General features: G+C 38.7%; 1 protein-coding gene across 1 annotated transcript in view; it reads right to left on the bottom strand.

Moving 5' to 3' along the window:
- The window catches only part of LOC122789860 (phosphatidylinositol 3,4,5-trisphosphate 5-phosphatase 2A-like), a 1,099,782-nt gene that overhangs the window by 82,399 nt on the left and 1,004,672 nt on the right, over positions 1-12,711 (bottom strand). The window contains exon 22 of the mRNA XM_044057294.1: positions 1,072-1,159. Coding sequence (XP_043913229.1) covers positions 1,072-1,159 — 88 coding nt within the window. The remainder of the gene's footprint in view (positions 1-1,071; positions 1,160-12,711) is intronic.

The following is a 12,711-nucleotide window of genomic DNA, read 5'->3' as shown; positions in this document are numbered from 1 at the left end:
TTCTTCAGGCTTTGAATTTGCCAGAGAAAATTGCTACTGATTTTAATAGAAATACTTCCTAAACTGAATCTGTGGAAATTCCCTTACATTCTCCAACATTTATTTTTAAATCTCCACGTATACATTACTATATCAGTACAGTGGTCTAACATTTAGCGTCGTTCTGCATTATTATGCATGTGGCAGACTGCTGATGCAGTGTTCTAACTTTGTACCAAAGCACTAATATGTCTACTTATGGAACAATAAGTCTGAGAAGGCAGTGAAAGAAGTGATAGATGAAACAAGCAGGTCTTAGATGCACAGTTAGTAACATATCCTTAAATACAGTACAGCTAGCTAGTTAAAAATAGCTATAGATATTGCAATAGAAATTGGGATCAATTGTTTGGAAAAAAGAATTAGTCATTCCCCGTATCAGTGTGTAACATATAAGAAACCTAAGCAGTGCAACTGAAAGTGCATCACTGCATTTATGTAATGACTCATATTTTTCATCAATGCACCTACACGTGTATTTATCAGTATCATTTAATTTGTGTGAGTTTGCAGAGGAGCTTCTACAGAAAGTGACACAGAGTTTAAAGTAGCAAGCTGCAAATGAATTTGACCATTGCATAATTCAGACCTTGGTTTATGTGCCATAACATAACCATATTATCTTGTGTACAATTATGGAACTATGTCAACCTCCCTAGTGTGTCTGGGATAATCCCTAAAAGTAAGAACTCACAATTAGAAGGACTTGCATAGATGGAATACATCTAAGTTGGGAAGATGCACAGCCAAAACTAGCCTTTAAAGTGAGAAACGATGGCACATTCCATCAATGAATACTCCTTAAATCCCTGAAAAATACTGATGGCTCATCTTTCTGTGCAAGACATAAATGGTAATCAAATAAATAAAACTATATATTAAATAACTGCATTTATGCTTCAGTGTATTTGCATCTCTTTGTGGCTATATATGTACTCTTGTATCAACAGATAAACATACTATACTTTTGGCTACTTCAGTGGCAGTTTCCTGTTACTTACTGCAATGTTACCAAGCACTATTACTACTCACCATATGATTCATACCCATCCATGGATTTTATAGACAACAGTATGTGCTGATCTTGTAGATACTCCATGTCAGACACGATAGGTATCAGCTGAAACATAAAAGGCATACAATTGAGAGTGCAGCACTCATCTGACATCCCAAAAAAGTAATGATTAATAATTGCATGCTGCACTGGGATTAAACATCTGTGTACATCTAGTCTGGACATAGTTTACTATGCTGTCTGCCTTTTACATTACCCTTGCTACTTTTGTTTTTGTTTTCCAGAAAATATCTTTACAGAAGAAAAAACATCTTATATTAAAGTACAACGTTTCAACAACAACCCATTGTACTGCAGTCCCCATCCAACCTCCTCAATGTAGATCTCTCTTACAAAAACATTAACATCAATCATAAATTCAAAACAATTACTCATTCAACAACACAAAAACTTTACAGCTGTAACAACCAAATCCTCATACAAGCCTCTTGTAACCTACACTTCATCTCTGTATACTGTTATGTGCAAGAGGCTACTGTGTCCTTAACGCATTCTCTGCCTATTTATTATTAACATAGTATAGCCATTTGTTGATGCAGTATAGCCATTTCAATATTTTCCAGCTGGCATAATGTGATAGCAGCTATACTGCTAAGATGGCTAGATGCTGTGTCTTCTGACTTTTGAATAACACCCCCCATTCCTTTTGTTGGGTAACCACAGGCTATCTGTGGAGTGTATTCCAATTAATCTTTAAAGCCTATAAAACTTAATGTAAGCATACTTTCACTTTCCTTGGCCATAATGGATTTCTGTACTTGTCCAAACAGTGACTGAGCAGTCATTTTGTGCACATGTAGATATTTTTTTTGGTTCCGCCACCTACCTAGTTTTGACCTGCTTCACCCCCTCCCCCAGATGTCTGTAACTTTATAGGACACTAAAGCGTATCATCATAAGAGGAGGATCATCTAAGTGCACACCCTATTTCTAATGAGAATAGAGGTAGAAATATGTCTAGCTATCTCGACAGAAGACTACAGCTCAACACAGGAATACATTTCCATGAAAGCCTTCACCCCATTAGCTAACAATTACATCTGACAACACTCACTGTCCCCCAACAAGTAAGCTGCTTGAGCTATGCTGACCTATGCTTTACACCTGTAAAAAAACAGTACTTACACTATCCAAGGTTACTCTTACTAGTCAAACCATGTTACTCTTGTCACTCATAATGTTGACTTAGTTTACACAATACTGTTGCAATAAAATACATCCTCACTTCAACCTATTAAAAATCTCAAGATTTTTCTGACCTTTACCTAATATTCAGTAGGTCAAGACAAAATAACTAACCATACCACTTGACATATCTCTGCATTGATACATTTTCAACAAAAAACAAGATGAGCTGTATATTAAAAACATTTCAAAACTTGTGTTCATTTTTTTTCTTTGCTATCACTATATTTACTATTATGAAGAGAGACTGAACTTATCCCTGGGCCTCACTTCATGTAATTCACAGCTGTACAACACCTCTCAGCCCATTCATGGAATAGAAATATTACACATGAATATTCAAAGCTTCAGTAATAAAATAATTGAGCACCATAGCTGGACCCATAACCATAAACCTGATATTCTAGCTATTCTATCTATCACTGAGACCTGGTTAAAACCCAATAGATTTGATGAAGAGAAACACCCCCTGGATATAACATTATTCGAGCATTAGGTCAGATAGAATTACCAAAAAAGTTGAGAAATGCGCACATATTACTCAAATCAACTCAAACTTCTTATCTCTGACTTAACTATACCACCATCCAAAATCTTAATCACTAACTTAATTCTAAACAAGTATGCTCAACAACCTTGGCTTTAGATGATTGCCACTGATGAAGTGACACACTGTCCCATGTACAGAAAAATGGGAAAAAGGAGTTGTGGATGGATGGATGCTCAGTTCAGCATAGGAGTCACTTATATTCTACCACACCCAAACAAAAATATTTCTACTCCTGAAGATATTTTTCCTGCATCTCAACTAACACTAAACACCATACCCTTGTATTGGTGTTTATAAACATTGATTAGGCCAATAACAACAGTAATGCACACTTACACCAAACACTAACCTCTTTTGTTTTGACACAAATAATACATGACAGTAACAGAACAGGCAAAGGTCTGGCAAGGAAAGCATTATTAATTGGATACTAACAACTCAAACTATTCACATTCTCTCTCCTCTGGTACCTTACAAAACTCCATCCATCATCCAACTCTCTGTTATCCGAGGACAACAGAAAATCAACAAAAATATAATTTTCAAGTAGGCACAAGTGAAAGTGTATTTCTATAAGGGCATTTTTAGTGAGCTACTAAAACTGCAAAAGACCCCCTTTAAAATATCTACACCTTGGTCAGCCTGTCAGTTACTTTAACCACACTTTCCTGACTACCCTCAACTCTATTGTGCCTATATGTAAGAAAGGTTAAATCCATAGATATTCAGAGCTGCTTGCCATTTGGCTATTTTTCTATAGATTGCTGAGAATCTACTTTCACCTGGAAGCAATCCATTATTAAAAAGATGAAAATAAGTATTTTGTTGCACTTCTCTTATAAACTGTGACTGTATTTTAGCAGTTTTTTTAAGTTATTTCTTTTTTTTCTGCACGTTATATAAAAAAATAACTGTACTGTCTACTGTTGCTTTAAGTATTTAATTGCACTGTATTAGACTGTATCTGATAGCTGTAGGGCTGTTGAAAATAGTTTGTGTGACCTTGTTATATTTGGGCTCCAAACCAGCCATTCTACATTAAGACTTTTTTTTCCTGCACTCTTGTGGGAGAAGTGTGCTGATCTGGCCTGCCTAAGTTGGGGATTGCTGATAGAAGGCTTAATGTGTGCTTTCCTAATTAGTTATTAGCTTAAGACTTGTTCCTTTTTTGCACATATTTAAGCCTCACATTTGCGCTAAGCTGCTCTTCTCACAGTGGCAGCTAGCAGTTCCCTGTATAGACACAAAGCCTTGAAGCACAGCTTTTCATTAAATGGCTGTCAGTAAAACCCCTCCAAGCCTTTCTGCTGCACTAGGACCAACACTGTTGCCCATTGAGCAGCGTTGCCTTATTGATCAACCTTAGCCTACACAAAGTATAGGTCCCTCTTGTAGTCTTGGAACTAACAGCTGAGCCCTGTCAAATTAACTCATTCACTTCCATAATAAAACATGCATTAAGAACCTGCTATCATGGAGTGGCAGTTTCGCATCATCTCTCTGGCCAGTCTGATGGACATAGGCATCCTGAGTCAATGTAGTAATTGTCTAATGTATACTGACAACCACTTACTCCTGAAACAAATACTTCATGTGAGAGTTGTAGTTATACTATGAAATTGGAGGCAAGCCTCTCATATAATGACAGTACAAATATGCCAAACAGGTTGTCAGCACACACAAATAACTTCCCAAACTAAATAGGGACACAGCACTTAAACCCACACGTGGAGATTCTCACTAATAACTTACTAAAAGATCAGAGGCCTCACAAATGGAAACCACTTATACACAGCAATGCAAAAAACAACCATAACAGATAATAGCATACACACACACACACACACACACACACACACACACACACACACACACACACACACACACACACACACACACACACACACAACACACAAAAACACACACACACACACACACACACACACACACACACACACACACACACACACACACATATGTCTCAACAAATAAGCCCAACACAAAACTAATGTATTGGTCATAGGAGACTCGATAGTGAGACACACAGATATTCCCCTCACCAGGCTGGATAAGGAGTGGGTTACTGTTAGCTGTCTATCAGATACCAGGATCCATCAAGTCACTCGAGCACTCAAGTCACTTAACACACAAGTACCAGTATGAAGTACCAGTATGACACTGTCATAGTCCATGTGGGGGTGAATAACTTGAGATATACCTATCTGAACTATATGAAGAGAGACATGATTGAGCTCTCAGATTATGTGTCATGGGCAGCATAAGCAAAGCCTTAAGCAGCATTCTATCTATTTCAAGGATGATGCCACAATATAAACAAAAAATGACTGACTTTAACAATTGTCTTAGCTACTGGTGTCAGTCCAAGGGGAACCAGTATCTGTCAGCCTGGGAAGACATGGTTGACAGTCCACACTGCTTTAACAGAAATGATCTGCACCTGTCTCCTCTAGGCTTTTGGATGCTGGTAAAGGCAATAGCCACCCCTATTATGCATTTTTTTAAGCAGTGTCAAAATAACCAACCTCGCAAACATAACAAAACCCTCTCTAGATAAACTCAAGGTACTGTTGCTTAATGCTAGGAATCTAAACAATAACCTGCACTCACTGGAAGCACTCCTCACTTTGGAAGATGCTGATGTCTGTGCAGTCACCGAGGTATGGTTCAAAGCTGCGGAAAGCATCCCAGCTATGCAGGGCTACAATGACTTCCATATGTTCAGACCACAAACTGAGCATGAAAAAAACAAGGGAGGAGGTGTATCCACATTCATTATGGATAAGTATACCTCAAGGCTGATCAAACAGTACGACTTTCTCAAGCTACTCCATGTCTAATTAATTATAGGTAAAGTCCCCTACCACATCATAGAAAATTATAGGTCCTCCGCCATGGAACAGGAAAAGTATCCCACATACCCAGACGTACTGGAGTCACTTGCCATACAGCCCAACACCTACTCATTGGTGATTTTAATTATCCTACCATCGACTGGGAAAGATACATGACTGCAAACATGCTGGCTCACAGGTTCTGGGACTTTGTCAATGCACATGCTCTGGAACCGATAATCAGCACACCCAGAAGTGGCTCAAATGTCCTGAACTTAGTACTCACTATACTCACTAACATGGGAGAGCATTGCATGCCCACACCCCACCCCTGTGTGATGGCCTCCCTGGTAAGATAGGACTAGAAATCAGTCTTGTTCAATGTAATTATAAGGCCAAATACACCATCAACCTCAAAAATTCTTAAGAATTGTTCCCAGACAAATTACCTACTACTAAGTGATGGTATAAGAAGTTTCAAAGCCCCCTGGAAGACAGATACCACTCCTATGCAGAGGTGTGCACCAATACCCTGTATAACCACTTAAGCAGTTGTATAGAATCGGCTATACCCAACAGGATTAAAACCAGGTTTTGCCAAAAAAACAAACCACCCTAGTGGAACCCTAGTATAAACCAGCTATACAACAAGAGAAATAAACAAATCCCCAAGAACATGAGAGAACTGGCTTTGTAGCTTACATAAACAGATTAGAGATCCTGCCAAATCCTCCAAAGTTAATTACAAAGCAGAAATAGCCTTCCTAGCTAAGGATAATCACAAGACACTCTTTAATTATGTGCATAATCTAAAAGGGAATACCCAGCTATGTGCTAAACTGCTTGTGGATGCTTGTGGATGGTACCACCCATACTGAACTGGAGGTAATAGCTAACCTGCTAGCTGACAGATTTGGAGAAAACGTCACCGACGTGTCCCTCCGGTCATCTGCCAAAGAATATCTGCCACTGTTCCTCAGCCTATTATCTCAAGAATCATCTCTGTGATCTTTAAGGTCAAAAATATGGCATCAGTCAGACCAAACAGCATCCCAGGTTGCCTTTTAAACAACTTAAAATATAATCTAGCAGACCCACTTGGATACAGCCTGCAAACTGACCATGTTCCAGTGGAATGGAGGACAGCAACAGTAATCCCTCTGCACAAATTTGGACCATCAACTGACCCTGGGAATTACAGACTCACAAACTTGAGTAGCCTGATCAGCAAGGCCATGTTAACAATCATTATGGACCTTATCAGCAAGGACATAGGTAACCTCCATATTCTGGACCTGACCCATTTCAGATTCATTAAGGGTAGATCAAGCCTGTTAAACATGGCTGACTTCTTTGAGAAAGTCACCAAGGCCCTGGATGTGGGAAAGACAGTGCATACTGCCTACCCTGACCAAGCCAAGGCATTTGACACAATCAGCCATGCAGGTATTATAATGAAATTCTCCCAATTGGGAATTAACCCCTTCTTCACCAGATGGGTAGCCAGTTGGGCTCACCAACAGGACACATATTGTCAAAGTGGGTAACTTCACCTCTAGCAAAAGACCAGTCACCAGTGGCATACCACAGGGTTCTGGGCTGTGCCCTTTACTATTTGGAATTTAATTCTCAGAATTCTAGGCAAACTTGGATGGCCTGTAGCTGACCAAGTTCACTGGTGACTGAAAATTGGAAGTAATCATTGAGTCTGCTAACAATGTTAGCATACTGCAGAAAGGGTTAATGCACACAAATGATTTGTGCCAAAGACACAAATTAAAGCTAAATGAAAAAAAAATCCATTATTTTTCCCCCTGGAAAAGTTGACATCTCTGCTAAATACATTATAGACAGCACTCCCTTAAGTGCAGACCCAGTGGTAAGTGATCTGGGTACTCAGGCAATCTGAACTTTGACCACCACTTATCCACAGTGGTAAGGAAATCTTACTATGTGGCACATCTCATAAAAATGCATCACATCTAGATCTAACGATGTTATAATTCCATTATACTCTGCCTTCATCAGGCCAATAATTGAGTACAATGCTCCCTTTTGCACGTACCTCACCAGACACCTGCAACAACTGGAGAGATCACAGATTTCTCACCAAGAATATACAAGGTACAACAAACTAGTCCTATGCAAAATGACTGAAAGCCCTGTCACTGAATTCTCTCCCCTATGGGCTGCTAAGGGGTGACATGTGCCTGGCTTACAGGGCAATCTCTGACCTGGCCCTGATGGAAATGCTATACATTCATAAATCAAACTGAAAAAAGGGTCACTTGCTCCAGGAATCTTAACCTAACTTCTGACTTGACGATATCATGCTGGAGAGATATATGCATCTCCCAGAGATTGCCACTTTTCTAAAACAAGCTTCCAATCCATGTGAAACAAAGCCCTTTCCTGAAACTCTTCAAATGCAAACTAGATCAATGGGTGACCACAAATTCAGTCCTGGTGTGGCACCTGGACAGAAGCAGATGGTAATAATTACCATAGACTCTAATCTTTGCAAACTTCACTCACCTAACCACTGACAATTAGGGCAACTCAGGATAAATATGGATAAGCTTTTGTTAGCCTTGTAACCTTCTATGTACCTATGAACTTATTACTGGCCCTTGGATGCCAACAGAAATTAAGTAATTGATTTCAGGTAGGGACCAAGCTTGAAGACTCTGGAAAAGCTATCAAACAATCCCATCTAGATGAAAATGTAACATACTTAGAAAGCAGGTTAAATAAACAACTACGAAAAACAAGCAAGTTTTATTTACCTGGAATATCCCTCAATCACTAAAATAATCTCAAACAATACTAGACAAACATTAACAAAGTTTGTACACAAGGTCAAAAAACATACCAGTCCTTTCCCCAGTGAGACTGATATGAACATTGCCTTCACTTTCAACAAGTATTTCACAGACATGGCTAACTCTTTTAGCAAAATAATAGTTTCATGCTGAGCAACAATGCCTGGCAAGACTTGCTCGGTACACAGAACCTTCAGCAAGTGTTACTTCAATAAAAATGTTACTTCTTCTTCTTTTGGCTGTTCCCATTAGGGGTCGCCACAACAGATAATCTGTTTCCATTTCTTCCTGTTGTCTGCATCTTGCTCTGTCACACCAACCACCTGCATGTCCTCTCTCACCACATCCATAAACCTTATCTTAGGCCTTCCTCTTTTCCTCTTACCTGGCACCTTCATCCTTAGCATCCTTTTCCCAATATACCCAGTATCCCTTCTCAGCACATGTCCAAACCAATGCACTCTCACCTTTCTAGCTTTGTCTCCAAACAGTACAACCTGGGCCGACCCTATACTTATTCCTAATCCTGCCTACCCTCGTCACACGCAGTGCAAATCTTAACATCTTTAACTCTGCTACATCCAGCTCTGACTCCTGCCTTTTTGCCAGTGCCACTGTCTCTAATGCATATAACATAGATGGTCTCACTACCCTCTTGTAGACCTTCCCTTTCACTCTTACTGGTACTCGTCTGTCACAAATCACTCCTGACACTCTTCTCCACCCACTCCACCCTGCCTGTACTCTTTTCTTCACCTTTCTTCCACACTCGCCATTACTCTGAACTGTTGATCCCAAGTATTTAAATTCATCCACCTTCACCAGCTCTACTCCCTGCATCCTCACCATTCCTCTACTCTCCCTGTCATTCACACACATATATTCTGTCTTAGTCCTGCTGACCCTTATTCCTCTCCTCTCTAGAGCATATCTCCACCTCTGCAGGGTCTCCTCAACCTGTTCCCTACTCTCACTACATATTACAATGTCATCTGCAAACATCATAGTCCACAGGGACTCCTGTCTGATCTTGTCTGTCAACCTGTCAATCACCACTGTATATAAGAAAGGGCTCAGAGCTGATCCTTGATGTAATCCCACCTCCACCTTAAATGGATCTGTCACTCCCACTGCAGATCTCACCGCTGTCACACTACCCTTGTATATTTCCTGTGCCACTCTTACATACTTCTCTGCCACTCCTGACTTCCTCATACAATACCACGACTCCTCTCTAGGCACCCTGTCATATGCTTTCTCTAAGTCCACAAAGACACAGTGTAACTCCTTCTGACCTTCTCTGTACTTCTCCATCAACATTCTCAGAGATAAAAAAGTTACTAAAAAGATAAAACCTACTTAACTAGTTTGTGGCCTTCTTCCATCTGAAAATCTGCAAAATGCAGTTCTTACAATAGTTTGCCCTATTGCAATACTGATAATTATATCCATAACTGCAACAAAATGAAAGAAAAAAAGACCACACCGTTTACTCAAAACAGTTCCAATTAGCGCTTTCGTTTATTAAAATGAGCAAACTTTTTCAGACAATTTTAAGACACACCAGTACACTTAAATACAATATTTATCATGACATCATTTCCTTTAGAAAAACATAATTTCTTTTAGAAACACATCATTTCCTTTGGAAAAACACAGCCTCATTTTAAAGTGTAACTGTTTTGAGAATCCGGTGTGGTATTTTTTTCCTTCATTTTGTTGTAGTTTGTTTGTTTTTTTCTAAGTTTATATCCATAACTGAATAATATGCCCCAGTCCTATGGAAGCAGTGTTACAGCTATATATAATACCTCTTCATAAAGGAGAACCAAACAGTTCTTTAAGTAATTTTAGATATACTGCCATACTATCCTCATCTCTAAAATAGTTGAAAAATGTATAAACAAGTGGCAATTACATCACCTTATAAATAATTAAATATTGTCACCTACATATCTTGGTTTTCAGCCTGGATTCAGCACTTAAACTGTTCTTATCTCCTTCTTCAATACCATTAATCATTGGAAAAAACAAGGGCATTTCCACTATTTTACTCTCGTACATCTATCTAAATCCTTTGATACCATCTCTCACACCAACTTTTTACAAAGGCTGCCTAGTATAGATCTGGCACAAAGCATATTAGAATGGTTTAAAGCTTATCCATCTAATTGACAACAAGCAGCAAAATGGGCCCAAGCAGTTTCTACTTTTCCACTCAATAACTTAGGTATTCCACAAGGTTCAATACTCTAAACAATCCTGGTCAGTTTCTTTGTAAATGACATGCACGCTGAGATTACTGATACTACATTAGTACAACACGCTGATGACGCCAATGTTATCCATACTGCTAACTCCCTCAGTCAGTTGCAACATTTTCTGCAGCTTAACCTTCAAAGCCTGGAACACTGGCTCATTAATGCCAACAAAACTAAGCTACTTATATCTAGTTCCGGTGAAATTTCAGATACTTCACCAAATAGCATAGCAGTTGAGCAAGTCTGCCATGCCAAGATTTAGGTATATTCATAGATAATAAATTATACTTCAAGAAAAATACTGACTACATAACCTCAAACATTCGCAAAAGTTTAAATGTTATACAAATCAAAACCCTACTTAACAGAAAGAGCACAACTATACACAGCCCAGACTATGGTTGCTACCTACATTACTTTATGCATCCTCTGTCCTTACTAATATTCCAAATATTCAACAACATAGGCTAGTACAAAGATACAATAAACTGCAAATTACTCTGCTAAGGTTATCACCAAAACTTACTGTGATAAAGCACTCCATAAGATTAAATATCTAGAGCTAAATTATCTTTTAAAATTTTCCAGGTAAAAAACCACACATACACACAAATTTTACATGAGCACAGCAGATGCCCAACTGCCTATAACTTACTTGCAAAATATATGCCTCACAGAGACGTAAGATCTCAGGACCAAAGCCTCATAGAAGATGCCAAGCAATGACTTTGGTGCAACTGTTTATACTCTGTTCACGTAGTCAAGCAGAATTCCATTCCTCCAGACCTTTGATATGAGAGTAAACATAGAACACTTCTGTACAACCTAAAACCCTATCTAACTTCTACTTGGACTTGTCCCTGTACCTGAAATGTATCTCCTTTCATCCTATCTCCATATCCGTTCATTCCTAGTTCCTCCTTCTCTTTCAATACCTCCTTTAACCACTATACGATCTGCATTATTAACCTTATATTTAACTGTTGTCAAATACTGTCGACATATTTATTTAAAACTTTCATTACTAATAGACAAATAAGGCATGCATATAAAACCCATGTAGGGAGTTTGGATGTAACTGAGGTGATCACATTGTGTGATCATTGCACAGAAAAAAGGTGGCATTGCTGATTGAACAATAATCTGATTGTGCTGTGCTGATTTTGGTGCGAGATCATAAACATTGCAGATTGGGGATTTTGCCTTTTCTTCATTGAAGAGCGATCTCAGACTTGGTATATATAATTATCAAGCAAGTGCGGGTACAGGGAGGCTTACCCAATTGCAAAAAACACTGTGTGAGTGTGCTGTTAATATTTTTATAAAATGAAGAACAAGAAGGTTTCTTCAACCTTGTAAAGTTTGCATATATGAGTACACAATGTAGTGGCACACACTCAGGGAGTTTATATGTAGTCCATGTCAAGCATTAGCGAAGGGTGTTAAATACTGGCTTTTCACTCACAATGTAGTTCTTAAATGAGAGTTTGCATTCACTGACACCCTTAAAAATCTATGGGTCTTTGCAGGAGTGTTACAAGGACAAATGTTTTTTTTCTTCCCGCTGTAGCTAGAAGGATCAATGATAAACACAAACAAGTTCATACAAGCATTACTCTCTTCACTGGATGAGTAAGACTCTCTAAATTACATCCAATACTCAAAAGCCGATTGAGATTCTACAAAACAACACAGATTAAAACAGACCATTTGACAAGAGAGAAAATAAGGTAGTTTATTTACCCATCCAACATCTCTTTTTCACATTTTTACACATGTGGTTGGGGTATTGCATCAATAGTGACAATTATATAGAGCCAACAATCACACATTTGGGTGGCCAACACTACCACTGAACTTAATTTATGAATACTAATAAAGAATGTATTTGCTGCATCCACCTTAAAATTTATAGAGCCACTAACCA

This window comes from Protopterus annectens, chromosome 15.part0 (assembly GCF_019279795.1).
Source record: "Protopterus annectens isolate FY-2018-M chromosome 15.part0, PAN1.0, whole genome shotgun sequence".
NCBI classification, from domain to species: Eukaryota; Metazoa; Chordata; order Ceratodontiformes; family Protopteridae; genus Protopterus; species Protopterus annectens.
Note: the sequence above shows the minus strand (reverse complement) of the source record. Positions and strands in the feature narration are given on the sequence as shown.